This window comes from Podarcis raffonei, chromosome 8 (assembly GCF_027172205.1).
Source record: "Podarcis raffonei isolate rPodRaf1 chromosome 8, rPodRaf1.pri, whole genome shotgun sequence".
In the NCBI taxonomy this organism is placed as follows: domain Eukaryota; kingdom Metazoa; phylum Chordata; class Lepidosauria; order Squamata; family Lacertidae; genus Podarcis; species Podarcis raffonei.
The window spans coordinates 15,014,266-15,035,111 of NC_070609.1; the positions used below are offsets into that span (position 1 = coordinate 15,014,266).

A 20,846-nucleotide genomic window follows, 5' to 3' on the forward strand; every position below is an offset into this window, starting at 1 on the left:
GGGGAAATCTGTTAAATTCTTCCGGGGAGCAAACTCTTAACTGACATAGCGTTTGGTCTTAAGAACTATTTTAATTATTTATTTTAATTGTGTCATGTATCTTATTCTCTTTTATGTCTTTTATCTTCTGTAATGACTCTGGCCACACACACATAAATCATATTTGAATAGGTTGGGATGTTGAACTGTTAATGGCAAAGCATGTTTCCCAACAAATCCTGTCTACCCACAACCACCAATAAAGACCAGCAGGGGGCAAAATGTTTTGTAGGCCAGGAGCAGCTGTGGAATAAATTTGCTAGGGAAGAACTCACCTCCTGAAATGTTGTAGGTGCCACTGTAACACCGGTTGTAGCCCCTGCTGCATGTCACAATCCGATGGACGGTATCATCAAGGCCCCAATCAAAGCCTGAGTAACACTGGTTGGAGCTGCTTCCTTCAGCTGCTGCAATAAGAAATCAAAATGAAGAGCAAGGGGCCTGTTGAGCATCACTCACCCCATTAAGCTGCTAAAGTGGGGCTGGGTTGAAAAGGGTGGCTCCCCTTTATAGGAGGCTCCCCCATTATTCTGTGTCTTCAGTAATGATTGGGGGGGGTGATCTTTCGGTTTGCTTTGCATATGAACGTGAACCTACTTAATTTGCCCTTTTCAAAGCAGTCAGTACTTTAATTGTACTCAGGGTAACCCACTGAAATGAATGTGTATGAGTATAGGTCTATGTGTGAAGAAAGAAGGAACTTCCGCATTTTTCGCTCCATAAGATGCACTTTTTTCCTCCTAAAAAGTAAGGGGGAATGTCTGTGCATCTTACGGAGTGAATTCTTACGGATGGCGGGGGATCCCGCTGCAGTCGCCAGCCGAGGATCCTTCCTTCCCTCCTCCGTGGCTTGCTTTGAAGCAGCAAAGCAGGAGAGGAGCCGTATACACGGGTGTAAGCGGCTCCTGTCTGGTTGGCTGCTTTAAAGTGAGCGGGCTCTTTCTCTCTCTCCTCCCCAGCTCAGCTCGCTGAAAAGCAGCAAAGCGGGAGAAAGGAGAGGAGCCTCTTACACCTGTGTAAGCAGCTCCTGTCCAGTTTGGCTGCTTTAAAGCGAGCGGGCTCTCTTTCCCTCCCTCCTCCCTGGCTCAGTTCGCTTTAAAGCAGCAAAGCGGGAGAGGAGAAGAGCCACTTACGGAGGGGAAAGCATCATGTCCTTCCTGCTAATTCCTTCCTAGTCACACTGTGCGCAGGCTCCAGCCCACCTGGCTCAGCTTCTGGCGGCTAGGATTGCAACCGACAGCTGCCTCCATCGCCTCTTTGTGCTCCGGTGCTGCTGCTGCTGCGTCCAGGGAAGCGTGCTAGGGATGCGCAGGGAGCCGGAAAACAAGCAGGTGGGGGAGAGCAACAGGGGGCTGGCTTGGGGGGGGGAGAACTTTTGCCTTCCTTTCCTCCATCCCCTTAAACCCCTCTCCTGCATTGTTAGCCGCCTCCTTCTCCACACACCCCATGGGTGCTCCTTGACCCTTCAGTGTTTTTCCTTCCCTCCCCACTTAAAACGTGGTTACAAAGCATGGATCCGCATGGATCCTCAGGATTTTTGCATTGGGTCACCCCAGATTCACCATCAGATCACATAGCATGTCCATGTCTACAGCCTGCACCAAAAAAATCACGTACCTACTGTTGCCTGGGGCCACAGTGGCGCAAAAACATGGTTACAAAGCACAGATCCACATGGATTCTCAGGACTTTTGCATTGGGCTACACCAAACTCACCGTCCAATCACATGTCTGTGGCCACAACATGAACCACAAAAACCATACATCCACTGTTTCGTTTGGAATGTTTTTTTTATTGTGTTCCTCCTCTAAAAACTAGGTGCATCTTATGGCCAGGTGTGTCTTATGGCGTGAAACCCACACTTTCCCGAATTTTGCAATGCAGTTCTCCAACTTATTGTGTGTGTGAATGTTTGCACATATTAGGAGCTGCCACCGTTGCCTTTCTCCACTTGCCAGACTCTTCACTCACCCCCAACTCACCTCTTCCCTACAGTGCACCCCATGTTCCCACTCCCCTCATGGCTCCCTCCTAACCTTTCCTCATGCTCTCACGGTTAAATTACACCCTAAAGCACACCATCTTGTACATTTCTTGCGAAGTGGGGTTACCTTTTCTTTGGCAAATGAGCCCAAGAGTTGGAGAACAGGGCCTCTTGCTTTAGAAATCTCCCAAACTGAATTCTTCAAGCCTCCCTATTGACAACCACCCGCCCAAAAAGTGAAACTGTGAGTTCTCACTTAACGGTCAGGTGGCCTATTTAAAAAATACCTGTGTCCTTGAGAGGGGTCTTGGGAGCTCTCTATGTTTCCGAATTTGCATTGCAAAGGTCACCAAAACAGTAGATCTGGTTGAACAGGATGGCAAAGTGTTGGTCACCAGAGTTGATTGGTTTTGTTCCATCCACAAGGTCCTTGCTGGCACAGCCTTTGTGACTCATTATCAAAACTTCTTTATCTAAAATGAGGGGGGTGGGAAAAGATGTATATATACAAACAATAGAACAATGCAGTGGCAGGGTGTTCCAAAGACCTTACCTTGACAATTTTTTCTCTGGGTGTCATTTATACATGATCTGGCGGGGTTAGGGTTGCCATATTTCAAAAACTTAAACAAAAACCATTTGTGTCCGGGTTTTGTTTCTAGGTTTTTGGCCAAAGTTCTTGATGCCTGAAGATTTCAGCAATTTTGACCCAGACACTGTTTCTGATGGCCGAATCCTGGAAATGTCTGGAAAATTCCGGATGTACGGCAACTCTGTACAGGAGGGGGCTGCTAAAGCCTCCTGCTTTCCCCCCTCTGGTTCATGTCTACATTAGTGCCAAGGGTGGGGGTGATTTTCTTCATGTTAGTGGCCCTAGAAAGTGCTGACAGTTCTTCCCACTTCCCACTTCTTCCTGTTTCTTCATCACACATTTCCAGGCAGCTGGGTTGGAAATCAGCCCACTTCCGGAGTCGGCGCCATCGGCAATGGCGGATTCCCTCTAATTTGGAGGGAGTTAGCTCTGCGGAAATCGGGTCTTGCCGCTGCGGCGAAGCGGGGACCCTTCAAAAAACCACAGGCGGGTGAAGCCTGTGACCGTGGGACTCGGCGGGCACCTTCAGCGCCCCCCCAATTTGCAAAGAAACCCAGCTACGGGCTCCGGAGCGAAACGGGGTGAGCGGTGCGGTGCTGAGAGTCAATTGCTTCTTCCGTGGAGTGAAGCCGCACAGCTGTTGTCGGAGAGCGCTGACTTTTTTCCTGTGACAATTCGGTCATCAAAACAACTACCGTGAGTAGGTTGAATTTAAAGATTTGAAAATAAGGGAAGAAAAAGTACTAATTTGGCACCGAAACGGGAAGGTGTAAACAGGAAGTCCGCCTTCCGTTTCTTGTAAACAGATCAAAGCACAGACTATTTAAACTAAGACCTGGAAAATCGCCTTAAAAGGACTTAAATCCTAACATCAAGACAAGAGATCTCCCTCCCTGAATTGCAGGAGAGGGGAGGGAAGAGGGAGAAGTATTTTTGCCTGCAAAAAGAGAGGAAAAGAAACAAAGACCACCACTTAATGCCTGGGAACGGGCTGTCAAGTGTTAATAAGATTGCCGTACTGTGAATCGCGCTGTTTATGGAAATTGTAACCTTTTGACAGTTAACTCTGCAAGGGAGATACTTTTGATTCTGACTGGCTTCTCCGGACTTTAAGGAACTGTAAAGTAACTGAAATTGAAATTGAAATGGTTGTTTACTTTGTTAAATGGGGGACTTGGAAAAGCTACTTTAATGCAACAAGAATTGACTGTTACTGTGTCCCCCTAGAGGAACTTTGAAATTGTTACAACTGGCCAGGGAATTTTCCACTTTAAACTGGCCAGGGGAATTTTCCACAGCAAAACAAACTCCGGCCGTGGGATTGACCTTGAGCTTCAGATAAAGTGTTATAGCAGACCTGTCTCAGGAAAAAAACAACAAGATCTGGTAAAATTCGGCAGCAGCGAAGAGCATCAGCATCTGGCCCTTCTGCACCATCAGGGGCAGCATCTGTTCAAGTTGGGCCAAAAGGAATGGCATCTGAAGATGTTTTAGCTGTGGCATTAGGCAAAATTAATGAATCTTTGGAAAAACTGAGTAAACAAGTAGCTGAAGCATCAACTATAATTGACCAGAATACTACAAGCATCAATAATTTGGGACAGAAGGTGAATTCTAACACAGAATCTATTGAGAAATTGCTGCAGGAATCTACTTTGACCCCGAAAGACAGCTGAAGAAGCAAAGGAAAAAGCACTGGCCGTAGAGGAAAAGATACCACCGATGTGTAGGCAACTTGAGGACCACAGGTCGATGTTATCCATGATTGAACTGAAGGAAAGACAGACAAATTTAAGGATCAGGGCGGTACCTGAACTTGAGAAAGATAACCTAAGTGACTTTCTTATGCATGAATTTGCAGACTTTTGGAACCTAGACTCAGAGAAGCAAGATATCAAGATAGTAAGTGCTTTCAGGCTCGGAAGAGGGGGGAGAAAGAACAGGGTGAGAGACTGTTTGATTACCCTCCAAACAAAAGAGAGAGACAAAATATTGAGTCTGCATTTTCAGAAGACCTTGGAAATACATCAATCAAGAGCGGAGATATTCAAAGACATTCTGAAATACCTTCTGGATCTTAGGTCTAACTACGGAGACCTGGTGACCCTGTTGAGAAGTAATAGAATTGTTTTCAGGTGGGAATTCCCTCAAGGCCTATCTTTTACTTTCAAAGGAAGAAAGTTAAAAATAAGATCAGTGGAGGATAAAGAAAGATTTTTGAAAGATCACGAAGAATATTTGCAGAAAGAATCTGAAGAAGAGCTAAGAGCACTAAAACCAGGAATACTAGACATAGCATCACAATCCTTTGGATTGGACAACTCAGAGAAAGTGATACCACCGACAGAACAAGAACAATTGCTGGGTGCAGTTGGAGGAAAAGCAAAGTAACCACGCCATGGCTCTGCAACTATTAAGTTGGAATATTAATGGTTTTAACTCCCTGGAAAAGAGGAAAAAAGTCTTTCATTTATTGAAAAAGGAACAATTGGACTTGATTTGTCTACAGGAAACACATGTGATAAGGCTACACAGGAAAGTATTGATCAATAAAAGATTGGGCCAAGAGTTTATTTCATCGGATAAGGTAAAAAAAAGAGGGGTAGTGATTTATGCAAAAGAGAGCCTATCACCGAAATTTATGTTTAAAGATGACCAAGGAAGATTTGTGGCAATTGAAATTCAAGCACAAGGAGAGAAATTTCTGATAGTAGGAGTTTATGCACCAAATGAGGGGAAATCGGAATTTTTTAAAAAGTTGCATGAGACATTGCTGGACTATATGGATTATAAGATTATCATGATGGGAGATATGAATGGAGTGGTATCCACAAATATGGATAAGGCACAGAGACAGGTAGTTACTAAGGATGGCAGACTACCAAAAACCTTTTTTGAGATGACTGACAATATGGACTTAATTGATATTTGGAGAACAAAGAATCCCCTGGGTAGAGAGGGAACTTTCTTCTCTGAAGCCAAAATGACATGGACAAGAATTGACCAAATCTGGATAACTAAAGGACTGGCTCCTAAGACTTGAAAAGTGGAAATTTGCCCTAAAATTTGCTCCGACCATAATGTTGTGAAAATGGAGATGAAACTAACACCAACTGGTTCCTTCAGATGGAGGATGAATGACACCCTGTTTAGAGATGAAGAGGTTACCAAGAAGGCCAAAAAAACCTTGAGAGACTATTTCGAGATAAATATGAACACTACTATTGAAAAAAGAGTAATCTGGGATGCAAGCAAAGCGGTTATGAGGGGGTTTCTAATTCAACAGAATGTATTAAAGAAGAGAACTCAAAATGAGAAAAAAGACAAAATTTTGGAAAAAATAAAAGAGGGTGAGAAGAAACTGAGAGCGAAACCAAAGTCACAAGAGATTCTGAGAGAAATAAAGTTATATCAAGTTCAATATATGAAAATGATGAACCAGGAAATAGAATGGAAAATTAAACAGATGAGACAAAGGACATTTGAATCGGCTAATAAATGTGGAAAACTGTTAGCTTGGCAAATGAAAAAAAGACAAAAACTTAACACTATTACTAACTTGGAAGTGGAAGGAAAGAATATTCAGAATCCAGTGGAAATTAGAAAATGTTTCCAGAGGTATTTTAAACAGTTATATACACAAGGGCCACAGAAAGAGTTTGATATAGACCAATTTTTAAAAACAAATGGACTACAAAAAATCTCTCAAGAAAACAAGCTAATGTTGAACCATAAAATTACAGAACAGGAGGTAGAAGGTGCCATCCAGAATATGCAGTTGGGCAAATCTCCAGGGCCGGATGGCTTAACCTCAAAATACTATAGATCTTTGAAAGATTGGATAATTCAACCACTAAAGGAGGTTTGTAATGAAATTTTGGAGGGGAAAAAAGTGCCAGAGTCGTGGAAGGAAGCTTATATTACACTTATACCGAAAACTGAGTCTGAAAAGACACAACTTAAGAACTACCGCCCCATATCCCTGCTTAACGTGGATTACAAAATTTTTGCAGACATTTTGGCTAAAAGATTTAAAAAAGTATTAGTGGAGGAGATACATAAAGACCAAGCTGGCTTTCTCCCGGGCAGACACTTGTCTGACAACACGAGAAATATAATTAATATTTTGGAAAAACTGCAAGTGAACATTAATACTAAAGCAGTCTTAATATTTGTAGATGCGGAGAAAGCCTTCGACAATATTTCTTGGAGTTTTATGAAGAAAAATCTTCAGGGGATGGGGGTTGGTCAAGGTTTTGAAAACGGTATAGGTGCAATTTACTCAGAACAAAAGGCCAAACTGATTGTTAACAATGTGGTGACAGAGGAATTTAAGATAGAGAAAGGGACACGACAAGGCTGCCCAATTTCCCCATTGCTCTTTATTTCGGTACTGGAGGTTTTGCTAAATATGATCAGAAGGGACCAACTGATTAAAGGTATACAGGTCGGAGCCAAACAGTACAAATTGAAAGCTTTTGCAGATGACTTAGTACTGACGTTACAGGAGCCAGAATCTAGTACTAAAAGAGTATTAGAACTGATTCAAGAATTTGGTCATGTGGCAGGATTTAAGTTGAATAAGTTAAAAACTAAGGTTCTAGAGAAAAACTTAACACCGATTGAGAAAGAGAGGTTTCAGAAGGAGACAGGTTTAACATTGGTTAAGAAAGTAAAATACCTGGGGGTTAATATGACTGCTAAGAACTTAAATTTATTTAAAGACAATTATGAGAAATGTTGGTCAGAAGTGAAAAAGGATCTAGAAATATGGTCAAATTTGAAGCTTTCCTTGTTAGGTCGAATTGCTGTTATAAAGATGAATGTATTGCCAATAATGTTATTATTGTTTCAATCATTGCAAATTTTGGACAAAATGGATTGTTTCAAGAAGTGGCAGAGAGACATTTCTAGATTTGTTTGGCAGGGCAAGAAGCCCAGAATAAAATTTAAAATACTAACTGATGTAAAGGAAAGAGGTGGCTTTGCCCTGCCAGACCTTAAACTCTATTATGAATCAGCAGCATTCTGCTGGTTGAAAGAATGGCTGCTTCTTGAGAACACAGACATTTTGGATTTAGAAGGTTTTAATAATGTTTTTGGGTGGCATGCATATTTGTGGTATGACAAGGTTAAAGCACACAAAGCATTTAAAAACCATATTGTCAGGAAAGCATTGTTTAATGTCTGGATAAGATAGAAGGACCTACTTGAAAATAAAACCCCAAGGTGGTTGTCACCGATGGAAGCGAAGGCCCAGAAAAAGCTCAATATGGAGGCCAAATGGCCGAAATATTGGGAAATTCTGGAACAAGAAGGAGATAAATTGAAATTGCAGAGTTTTGAGAAATTAAAAGATAAAGTGCGAGACTGGCTTCATTATTATCAAATAAGGGAGGCCTACAATTTGGACAAAAAAATTGGCTTCCAGGTGGAAAAATCAAAATTGGAAACAGAACTGTTAGACCCCAAAACTAAGATACTATAAAGAATGTATAACTTGCTGTTGAAATGGAATACTCAGGATGAAACGGTGAAATCTACATTTTCAGAATTGGTTACATTACAGGCAATTACATGAGATATGTAAAGAAGACAAAAAAAAACCCGGATTTAGTTATGCCACTTCTAAATTTCAAAAGGAAGTCATAGAAGAGAAAGTGAAGTTGCTGAAGGGTGCATATAGTATTCTGCTAGAATGGGAAACAAAAGATGAGAAGGTGAAATTGGTCATGATCAAATGGGCACAAGATATAGGACATAATATACAATTTGAGGATTGGGAAAAATTGTGGAAAACAGATTTCAAATCTCCATTATAAAGACTTAATAGAACAAAAGACACCTTGGTGGCTCTCACCAATTGAAGCTTGGTTGCTCAAGCCATTGGGCTCACATATAGTGATTTATTAAAAGACCAAGAAGGAAAATTTACAGACTGTTCTCTTTTGAAAGAAATTACATGAAAATGATGTATAGATGGTATATAACACCAGTACAGATTGCAAGAATGTACAAAACCGGGTCAAACGTATGCTGGAAGTGTAAAGAAAAAGAAGGGACTTTTTACCATATGTGGTGGAAATGTAGAGAAATTTTAAAAAATTGGGAAATGATAAATAATGAGTTGAAGAAAATGTTTAAATTCACATTTGTAAAAAAACCAGAAGCATTTTTGTTAGGGATGGTAGGAAAAGACCTGCCAAGGAAAATAAAGAATTTATTTATGTATGCTACAACGGCGGCAAGAGTCTTGATAGCACAAGGATGGATGAATGAGGAAACCCCGACAAAAGAACAGTGGCAAGAGAAATTGATGAATTATGCAGAACTGGCGAAACTGACATACAAATTGCGAGACAAGGACAACTGTGACTTTCAAAGAAGGATGGGAACTTTTTACAAACTACTTAAAAAGACAACAAAATGAAATGGACTCCTTGGCAGGTTTTGAATAAACATACACAAATTTATTGATTGTTAACATAATAGACAGATAATGTTAGGATTTATATAATTTTACAATATGCAAAGAATAACATGTATTGAGAAATCAGAGAGAGGAACTGAGGGAAGTCTCGGGGGAGGGCTCTTTGGGGAGGGGGGAGGGGGAGAAAAAAGGGGGAAATAATGAAGATGATATGTTTTGATAATTTGTTATGTTGAAATAGTTAATAAAAATTATTTTTTTAAAAAAGAGACTGGTCACTGCCATGGAGCCCTAACTCCCCTCCTTCCTTCCTGCTCCACAACACAGCCCTTCCAAACCCAAGTGCAGGTTCCAGCAATTCAGGTGCTCCCAAAGCCCCTTTCTCAGCCCCATATCCCAAGAACAGTGGCTCCTAATGCTGCCAGGAGAGGGCGGGCCCTTGGAAACCTGACCCATACTGATCTTAAGACAGGTTTGGTGTGCTCCTCACACCATCATTGGTTGGGTGGATTATCTTGAATGAAAAGCCATCATCCTTCCAATTGCATTTGCTGCCGGAGCAGCATGGCCCTGACTCACTGGTGATATTTATAGGGCCAAAGGATTGGCTCTTTATAACATCGCAGGATGAGCGCTGGCAGGTCCTGAGAATCATGGGCACGGAGCTGTATCCTGTTGTGGAAGAGAAGGGAGGACAAGAAAGACACAACATGTTAGGTATGGGGGGACGTTGGCCCACTTCTCCCAGCATGCATTGAGACGCCACAGGGAATCATGAAGAACTTGGAGCCTGAAGGGCAACCCATACTTAGGGGTGAAAAAGTAGCCTGTTTTGCCTTAGAGTGGTGATTTGGAGGTGAAAGGTTTGTGTGCGTAGGTTTATTTAATTATTCGGGGGGGGGATTCTTACATCGCAGGTGGTTGGACTAGATGACCCTTGGTGTCCCTTCCAACTCAAAAATTTTATGTTCTCTGATTCTATAATGTTTGGCTTCAAGATGTATTTTAATTATTTATTTTAGCTGTGTAATATATTTTATTCTGTTTTTTTTATCTGCTTTATGTCTTTTATCTTGTGCAATGGCTTTGGCCATACACATAAATTATATTCATATTGGTACATGTAAAGGAATACACTTGTGTCAAGGGGCCCCAGTCACCTCTGAACCTGGTCAGATGCATTTATTTCATTTAGAAACAGCTTGTCACATCCCATTTTTCAATGTGCCCAAATTCCCAAACAGCTTGCTACTGATATTATTATTATTATTATTATTATTATTATTATTATTATTATTATTATTATCATCATCATCATTATTATTATTATTAACAGATGGCATTATTAAGATGTCACATAACCAAAAGGCCCCCTGCAATCAATCGATCACCCTAAAGAGGGAATAAATCAGCAGACAATTGCTAAAATAGGGAGAGAGTCACAGTGAAGCTGTAAAACAGGCTTCACCAACTTGGGCTGTCCATACGTCATGGACTCCAACTCCCATCAGCCCCAGCCAACTTCTAGAGGGCAAAGGCTGCTGTAAAGAAAGCAGTCTTCAAGTAAGACATGGGCAGCAGTGTTTAAAATTAGCCAGGCACATTTTTCACCTGCTATCGCCACCTGCGACCAAGTGCCAGGATGACACCTAACATCTCCAACATCTGGAGGTACCAGCCTGGGGATCACTGGATCTTGACTGTTTTCATGCACTAATACCACATCCTGTAGAATTCTATCTATTATATTTTGATCTGCACAATCAGAATGAACTTCAGGAACCAAGATGCTTTTTCAGTGCAGCCTGAGCAGGAGCAGTGAACAACATTACAGCTAATTGTTGACACTTGTCTTCATTTCCCCCACCCCACTGCCCTGCTCACGGTTGTGAAAAATATTCTTATGTTGTGTATAACGTAATATATATGTGGACTTTCCCTGGATCAAGAGACTTTTCTTCCCTGAGAACTTAAAGTTCTTAACCTTCGTCTAGATGGTCATCTGAACTAGCCAGATGTTTAACCAAAAATCAATCACAGTCAGTCCATCATTTGGAAAACAAGACTTTAGAGCTGTCTTTAGGGCTGACGGATAGACATTCTGTTTTGGCAACTGTAACCTTGGTTTAAGAAGCCATTTGGCACCTAGATTATATATCTGAGTTTCTAACACTGGTGGGCAGATGAAATCGTTTTGACCTTGTTCCATAGCCAAGTCACTATCTTCACCAACCAGCACTTCCTTGAATTAAATCACAAACACACCCTTTAAATAATGTATTTAGAAGGGAAGCAGGGCACAATATGGTAAAATTAGAGAAGGTCAGAAGTGGAGCAATTTAAGGCTGTGGAAGAAATTCCCTAGGGCGAACTCACCTCCTCCATCTAGTGCAATAGTAATGTTCATGCTGCCTTGGTAACACCGGTCGTAGTCTTTGCCGCATTCCATAGTCTCCTTGATGCTTCCATTGGTGCCCCAACCAAAGCCCGAGTAGCACTGGTTGGAGCCTGTTACTGGAGTAAGACATCAAAATGAAGAGCAAGGGGTCTGTAGTGGGTATGGATCAAAAAAGGTCACTCCCCTTTGCAGGAGTCTCCCCCTTTTTTCTGTCTCTTAAACAATGATAGGGGGGAATATTTCGGTTTACTTTGCATATCAAAGTGAAGCTAATTAAATTGCCCTTTTCAAAGCAATGAGGATCTTAATCGTACCCAGGGTAAACCCACTGAAATGAATCAGCGTGTGTTTATGTGGATGCATTAAGCGAGGTATTATCCTTCAAAATTTTGTGAGGCAGTTCTCCAATTTATAGGTGTGTGCGATTTTTGCACATATTAGGAGCTGATGCCTCTGTTTTCTCTGCTTGCCAAACCCGCCAGACCCTTTGCCAAACCCCACACCTGATCAGGTCCTTTACCCCCCACTCACCCCTCGCCTATCCCTCCAGCTCATACAACCTCTGCAGTGCACCCTATATTCCCACTCCCCGCACAGCTCCCTCCAAATCTTTCCCCATTCTCTCACCGCTAAATTACACCCTAAAGCACACAGTCTTTTCTCATTTCTTGAGAAGCGGGGTTACCTTTTCTATAGCACGTGAGCCCAAGAGTTGAGGAACAGGGCCGCTTGCCTTAGAAATATTCAAAATTGAATTCTTCAAGCCTCCCTATTGACAACCACCCTGCTAACAAGTGAAACTGTGAGTTCTCACTTTCCTCTCAGGTGGCATTCAACACCCCCCCCTAAAAAAAATACCTCCGTCCTCGATAGGGGTGTTGGGAACTTCCCTCGTTTTCACATTGCAAAGGTCACCAAAACAGTAGCTCTGGTTGAACTGGATGGCAAAGTGTCGATCACCAGAGTTGATTGGTTTTGTTCCATCCACAAGGTCTTTGCTGGCACAGCCTTTGTGACTCATTATCAAAACTTCTTTTTCTAAAATGAGGGGGATAGGAAGAGATGTATATATACAAACAATAGATTGATGCAGTGGCAGGGTGTTCCAAAGAACTTACCTTGACAATTTTTGCTCTGGGAGTCATTTATACATGATTTGGCGGGGTTAGGGTTGCCATATTTCAAAAACTTAAAACCTGGACAAAAAAGGTTTTTGTTTGTTTCTAGGCCAAAGTTGTTGATACCTGAACATTTCAGCAATTTCGGCCCAAACACTGTTTCCGATGGCCGAATCCTGGGAATGTCTGAAAAATTCTGGACATACGGCAACTGTGTACAGGGGGATGGGGCTGCTAAAGCCTCCTGCTTTCCCCCCCTCTGGTTCATGTCTACCTTAGTGCCATGGGTGGGGGTGATTTTGTTCATGTGAGCGGCCCTAGAAAGTGCTTACAGTTCTTCCCACTTCCCACTTCTTCCTGTTTCTTCGTCACACATTTCCTGGCAGCTGTTTTACCTCAAAAGCCTTATATAGCTGGGTACTCATAGGATGGTAGCCTGAATTCTAGCTATGCAAAATCCAGAGCTTTTCTACACCCTCATATCTCCAAATCCTCCACTGAGGCAAGTAAGATGCATATTGTATTTTTAGCATGCAGTCCAGCTTAACAAAAGATCACAAGGAAGGACTGGAGCCAGAATGGCATTTGCCCAGTGGTGGAAAGAAGATGCTGTACCAACTTAGGAAGAGTGGCTGCAAGTACCGTATTTTTCGCCCTATAGGATGCACTTTTCCCCCTCCAAAAATGAAGGGGAAATGTGTGTGCGTCCTATGGGGCGAATGCAGGCTTACGCTGAAGCCTGGAGAGCGAGCGCACCGACACCTCTCGCTCTCCAGGCTCCAGGAAGCTATCTGCAAGCCTTGCACGCCCGGGGGGAGTTCCCCCAGGCGCGCAAGGCTTGCGGGTGGCAGCCTGCAGCGCGGGGCACGGGGCGCCCTCCGGAGGACGCCCCGTGCTTCGCGCAGGTGTCGACAAGCCTTGCGCGCCCGGGGGAGATCCCCCCGGGTGCGCACGGCTTGCGGGCGGCAGCCTGCAGCGCGGAGCATGGGGCGCCCTCCGGAGGACGCCCCGTGCTTCGCGCAGGTGTCCGCAAGCCTTGCGCACCTGGGGGGAGATCCCCCAGGACGCGCACAGCTTGCGGGCGGCAGCCTGCAGCGCGGAGCACGGGGTGCCCTTTGGAGGACGCCCCGTGCTTCGCGCAGGTGTCGGCAGCCTGCCACCCGGCACGTAGGGCGCCCTGAAGCAGAGCGCCCTTCGCGCCGGGCAGACATCGGCCAGCCCCACAAGCTCGGGGGACAGCGGGGAGGCGCAGCGCCGCCATCCCACTGTTCCCCGACCTGGTTTTGGGGGGGAAATAAAGGAATTTTTTTTCCTTTATTTCCCCCCCAAAAAAGTAGGTGCGTCCTATGGGACGGAGCGTCCTATAGGGCGAAAAATACAGTAAGTTCATTAGTAGGTTTAACTTAAATCAGCACTTAAAAATATTACTAAGATAAATGGAAGAATAACTTTAAAGTGGAGTAAAGTGGAACACGCAGTGTTAAAGCTAAAGTAGAAAAGTAACCACAAAAGAGGGTGGGGGAAATAATATATGTGTTTGTAAGGTGTGTATTTGTAATCTTGCGAAAAATGTTTAGTTTATAATATAAAAGTTTATATATAAAGTTTATATATGTTCAACTTTGACCGGTCTCTGTTGAGCCACTAAGGCTGGGGATATCCTTTTCCCAGGCCCCTGTGGGGCAGTGTGAGGAGGAACCTCTCTTTGGAGCGAGAGGGAGCAACTCAGAGACCAGTGGCTGCCAGGAGGTCTCCCAAGGAGAGGGGAGAGGGGAGGAGGCTGAGGGAATACTCTGCATGGAGGGTGTTCACTAAAAGGGTGAGAAATTGCTACCTCTGCAGACAAAGGATGACATAACTGGCTCCTGAGTCCTACAGTTAATTGGCTCAGCACAGGCAAGTTGCAGAAAGAATGTGCAGTGGTACCTCTAGATACAAACTTAATTCGTTCCGGAGGTCCGTTCTTAACCTGAAACTGTTCTTAATTAGAGGCGTGCTTTTGCTCATGGGGCCTCTTGCTGCTGCTGAGCCGCGGGCACATGATTTCCGTTCTCATCCTGGGGCAAAGTTCTCAACTTGAGGTAACTCTTCCAAGGTAATGGAGTTTGTAACCTGAAGTGTTTGTAACCGGAGGCATTTGTAACTTGAGGTACCACTGTACTTGTTCAACAGGGAGCCGTGGACTCAAAAAGGTTTAAAACCTCTGAACTAGGATATCAAACTGAAAGAACAAGACAAGATTTATAAACTATGCTCTTGTAACACTTTACTGGTAGCAGGAATCTATGCTCCTCCAGATTTCATAGAAATGTAGATATGGATGGGACCACAAGTGTCATCTAGTCCAATGCCAGATGTTGGATTTCACTCACATCAGCCCCAGCCAGCGTGACCAATGGTTAGGGGTGGTAGGAGTTGAGATCCAACCAAATCTGGAGGGATGGGAGGTCCCCTGTCTCTGCACTAACCTCTGGCTTAGTGTTACATCTGAACTGGGTCCGTGTCAACTCTCAGAAACAGCTAGGTATTCTTTTTATTAAAAATTAAAGAAATGGAGGGCAGAGGTTCGGAAAAAAATCTCCAAATATAAAATAAAATGAATCAAAACATATTTTAAATACCTCAATTCTGAATGCATGCAGAACATCATTTCAGGCCCCAGGTAATCCCCCAGGTAAGTAATTTCATGCTTTTCCTCTCTCAAAAATCTAGCAGCCACACAGGATCCACCTGGTGGAGCAGCACTTACCTATAGTGAATGTAAGTTGTGCATCTGTGCAAACGTTCTCAGCACCGGAGCAGTTGGTAATACCGTTTACTGGGGAGGCATTTGATGTTTTGTTGCCATTGTTTGGAGTCATAAGATGGACGGTGTTGGAGCTATGGCACTTCAAGGCAGAAATTCCTGAAAGGAAATGTGGGGAGAAAGGGTATGAGATCCTGGTGAAATTATTAGCAATGTCTTTCTGCCTTGAAATCATCAGGGACTAGACATTGGTTTCCCCCTTTTGAAGTGAAAACAGAAATTCTTAGGAGGCAGAAATTTGTGTCAAATGCCTGTTCTGAACCGCAGGCCCAAAGGAGGGACCTGAGTGAGTGGTTTGATGCATAGATACCAAAGAAGGATGTCAAAAATGCTATAATGGCCAGTCCTAGGGCTTTATTAAATCATAGAGGAGGATGGGACGACGAGGGGCATCTAGTCCAATGCCACTTGTTGGATTTCAACTCACACCAACACCAGTCAGATGTAAACTTACAAAACAGAACAATGACAACCAAATCATAGTCATTACCCGCCCCCCAGGCAGCCTATTCCTCTTTTAAAGCCATCCAGGTGGGTGGCCATCCCTGTCTCCTGTGGGAGGGAGTTCCATAGTTTAACTTCGCACTGTGTGAAGAAGATCTTTCTTTTAGCTGCCCTGAATCTGCCAACTTTCAGTCCACAATATCTAGTGTTTTGAGAGGGAGAGAGAGAAATGTTTCTCTAACCACTTTCTTCAGGCCACACATAATTCTTGAGCATCTATCATGTGAACTCTTTCCCCTACTTTCTTGTTTCTCTGTGCAAATCTAGTTGGCGCCCACCCAGCCACCCAGGTCTGCAACTAGAGGACACCCCAATAGCAATAACTGGTACCTGAAATAAGACAGGTCATCGCCAGCAGTCCTTGCAGCACAACTGTTGCAGCTCTCCATCTCAACGCGACACCCTCCATGGTCTGAAGCCGAGAGGCCCTCTGAGCCAAAGAACCAATTTCCTGATGAGTCGTGGAGGGAAAGCAGCCTATGATCTGAGAGAGTTGGGCTGTTTGGTTGTGTATATATATATATATATATATATATATATATATATATATATATAATGCACAAATGTGCTCAGTAGAGATTGGCTGGAGGGACTTCCTGAAAGACAAGAGGAGTTCTGGTGATGGCAGGATTACGCAAAGAAGAAAGAAGCCTATGCAAACAGTAAACAGCAACAGATGTGGAATCTGGCAATAAGGTAAAGGTAAACGGTTAAATCCAGTCAAAGGTGACTATGGGGTGCGGTGCTATTTGAGGTATGGGAGAGAATGAAGGAGAGAACTATAGAAAGAACACCATGGTGGACCTCTCCAATAGAGGCAACCTCGACATTAAAAAAATATTATACATAAAATATATATTATATATAAAATATTATATATAAAATATTATATATAAAAATTGCCTGGCCAACTTATAGAGATTTAGTAGAAGGAATGAATAAAAACATCAGATTAAAAGAATATGAAGAACTCAAAATATTGGGAATAAATTGGTTAGAATATTTCCAATTTAAGGCTACATATGAGAAAGATATAAAAATAGGGGATTTGGGAATAAAATATCAACATTAGAAAGAGAGGTTTTACAAAATAATCAAAAAGCACTCTCTAAAATGTATAGATTATTAGATAAAGTCCTCCCAGATCAAGAAGTCAAAGGAGAGAATATGCTAAAGTGGGAACAGGATTTAGGATATACAATTGATTCTGAAGATTGGAAAAAGTTTTTTTGGGGGGAAATATAAATTTTACGGCCTGCTATTCATTAAGAGAGATGCACCACAGATGGTATATGGCAAAAATTAGGCCACAGACTGGCAAAATTTGCCACAGACTGGCAAAAATTAATAGATCGAATAGTAATAAATGCTGGAGATGTAATAGAATGAAAGGCACTCTATACCACTCTATACAGTATTATGTATTGTTCTTTGTTTCTGTTTCTCTTTCTTTTCTTGTAAAAATAAATAAAAAGGTGACTATGGGGTGCGGCGCTCATCTCGCTTTCAGGCTGAGGGAGTTTGTCCACAGACAGCTTTCCGGGTCATGTGACCAAGACGACTAAACCACTTCGGTCGCAACAGGACACCGTGATGGAAGCCTGAGCGCATGCAGACGGCGCTTACCTCCCCACCTCAGCAGTGCCTATTTATCTACTTACACTGATGTGCTTTCGAACTCCTAGGTTCAATATTGCAGATTCTGGCAATATGGAGCCCCAAGCTAGTACAAAATTTGGCACCTCCTAGCAATGGCAAACCAGCTGTGCTGGTACAAAGCGAGACAGGCCCTTTCTTGCTCTCCCCATCCTCTTTCCCCATCCTATCTTCCTCTCCTCTTTCCTACCCAGATGGTCCCTCCCTGGCAAAAAGAAATTAAAAATCACCATGACAGTTACAGCCCTTAAGATATTCAAAGATGGCTCCTCTCAATATATATATATATAATAAGCAAATTGTCCAGTAGCACCTTAGAGACCTTGGAAACCAACTAAGTTTGGTTCTTGGCATGCACACGAAAGCTTATACCAAGAACAAACTTAGTTGGTTTCTAAGGTGCTACTGGACAATTCATTATTAATTATTTAATATATTTTGATTGTGTCTCCTTTTTTCCTAGGCTAAACATACCCAGCTCCTTCAACTATTCCTCATAAGGCTTGTTTTCTAGAACCTCCTGTTCCCTTCCAACTTTATGAGTCTATGATTCTGTATATTACTGTATTTTTCGCCCCAGAGGGCGCACCAGCCCATAGGGCGCACCTAGTTTTTTTTGGGGGGGGAATAAAGAAAAAAAATATTTTCCCCCCAGGCGCAGGGATGGGGTGGGGGAAGCCCAAGCTTCCCCCGACCCCAGCCCCCAGAACAGGCTGCTATCCGCAAGCCTAGGGAGCCCGGCGGGAAGTCGCGCCGGTCTCCCACGGCTTGCAGAGAGCTGCCCGAAGCCCGGAGCGCGCTTCTCAGTGTGCCCCGGGCTTCGGGATGCAGGCAGCTCTCCGCAAGCCTTGGGAGACCGGTGGGAACTCCCACGGGCTCCCAAGGCTTGCGGATAGCTTCCTGAAGCCTGGAGAGTGAGAGGGGTCGGTGCGCACTGACCCCTCTCGCTCTCCAGGCTTCAGCAAAAGCCTGCATTTGCCCCATAGGACACACACACATTTCCCCTTCATTTTGGTAGGGGGGAAAGTGTGGCCTATAGGGCGAAAAATACGGTATTTATTTATTGCATATTATTTATTTGTTGCATTTATTTACTGCATTTTTCTCCAAGGAGCAGAAGGTGGCATACAGGTTTCCCCCTCCCCCATTTAATCCACACAACAGCCCTGTGAGGTAGGTTGCACTGAGAGACAGTGACTGGCACAAGGCCACCCAGTGAGTTTCATGGCTGAGTTGGGGCTTTGAACCCCAGTCTCCCAGGTCCGAGTCCTCCTCTCTAACCACTACACCACACTGCTTCTTCTCGAAGCCATTGGAAGTGGGATTGGGAGCATCAATAATGCCAGCTGCATTAGAAAAGGCTGCACAGGCTGTGGACTGGGAGATACAGTGGTGGTCTGGATGAGTGCCAATAAATCGAGACTGGCAAGACAGAGGCACTATGGGTAGGTGGTTCTCAAATTTGAGAACGTAGGAGCCTGCTCTGGAGAAGGCTGCCCTCCCCATGATGAAACAGGTGTGCTGTCTGGCAATGTTCCTGGAACCAAAGGCAAATGGAAAATTTCCAAGAAATCTTTAAAAGTTTCCTGTTTCTCTGGTGTTCCCTTAAGGCACGGCACCATTCATACAGCTCTCAGATGTGAGCAAAGTTCCATTGGGCATCCGAACCCAGCTTGCTTCACTTTATTTCTTCAAAACAATCAACCCAGGAACTTGCCCAACAGCTTAATGTTTCAAAAGCAAGACTGCAGCCCCCAAGGTATATTTCAACACCCCCTTCCTACCTTACATGGTGTCAAATTTCTGTGCAGTGATCGGTGAATATAATAAAATAATAGATACCTCTAAATAGAATATAAAGTGTTATCCTTTAGTGACTGTAGTACAGAGGGAGGAGTAGGAAAAGCAATTTTCCCAGGGGCACCCCATGTTCTTAAAACAGAAATGCAGCCATAAGGAGTATAAAGGCCATAAGTGCCTTGCCACCTGTATATATGTTGGTTTGAAAAGCAACCCTGTGAGGGGAAGAACAACTCTCAGCTCCCTTAAGAAACTATAGCAACCAGGATTATTTGGAGGAGAAGCCAGGGCTGTTTAAAAGCCAGGGCTATGAGGTAAAGGTAAAGGGTAAAGGGACCCCTAACCATTAGGTCCAGTCGTGGCCGACTCTGGGGTTGCAGCGCTCATCTCACTTTATTGGCCAAGGGAGCTGGCATACAGCTTCCAGGTCATGTGGCCAGCATGACTAAGCCGCTTCTGATGAATCAGAGCAGCGCACGGAAACACTGTTACCTTCCTGCCGGAGCGGTACCTATTTATCTACTTGCACTTTGGCATGCTTTCGAACTGCTAGGTTGGCAGGAGCTGGGACTGAGCAACGGGAGCTCACCCCATCGCGGGGATTCAAGCCGCTGACCTTCTGATCGGCAAGCCTTAGGCTCTGTGGTTTAACCCACAGTGACACCCGCATCCCAAAAGTGCTATGAACACTGCTTTAAATATACAGTGCAGATAGGCAAAGGAAAGGATGCCTGGTCAGTTAAGCCCAGTCAAAGGTGACTATGGGGTTGTGGTGCTTATCTCACTTTCAGGCCAAGGGAGCCGGTGTTTTTCCACAGACAGCTTTCTGTGTCATGTGGCCAGCATGACTAAGCCACTTCTGGTGCAATGGGACACCGTGTCGGAAACCAGAGTTCACGGAAATGCCATTTTCCTTCCCACCACAGCTGTACCTATTTATTTACTGGTGTGCTTTTGAACTGCTAGGTTGGCAGGAGCTGGGACAGAGCAACAGGAACTCATCCCATCGCGGGGATTGACCTTCTGATCGGAAAGCCCAAGAGGCTTAGTGGTTTAGACCACGGCTCCACCCGCTCCCCTAGTGCAGATCGGACCTGTGAGTGTGCATAGGTAATGCCTTTTGATCCAGCTGGGCTACAGGGCTACGGTGTCTCTGAGTGGTTTAACAACCAGTCCCTCTTCCCTGGGAACTCTGGGGACTGTAGCTCTCTGAGGGGAATAGCACTCTTAACAGACTTCACTGCCCAGGTTTTTTATAAAAAAAGCATCCTCAGAACTTTATTTTGTTAAGGTTGCTGATAATTGTTAGGGGACCCTTCACAGAGTTACAATTTTTTCATCATCGTTTTTAATTTGTATACTGTCTTTCTATCTTACAATACTGAAGGCGGTTTACAAGCTGAAGAAACAAAAAATGTACATCTTATAACAATATAATGCAGTACAAAAATGTGATAATAAAACATAACTTTAAAATAAGCAACCTACATCAAAAAGGTAGTATTCAACAATCATTAG

General features: G+C 43.7%; 2 protein-coding genes across 2 annotated transcripts in view; both read right to left on the reverse strand.

Moving 5' to 3' along the window:
* Positions 1-16,348, reverse strand: part of LOC128418386 (uncharacterized) — a 32,721-nt gene extending 16,373 nt beyond the window's left edge. Inside the window, exon 1 of the mRNA XM_053398010.1 lies at positions 16,203-16,348. Within this exon, the coding sequence (XP_053253985.1) occupies positions 16,203-16,281 (79 nt within the window). The 5' untranslated portion in view covers positions 16,282-16,348. The remainder of the gene's footprint in view (positions 1-16,202) is intronic.
* Positions 1-20,846, reverse strand: part of LOC128418380 (ly6/PLAUR domain-containing protein 3-like) — a 68,506-nt gene that overhangs the window by 38,782 nt on the left and 8,878 nt on the right. The gene's annotated exons all lie outside the window — the stretch shown is intronic.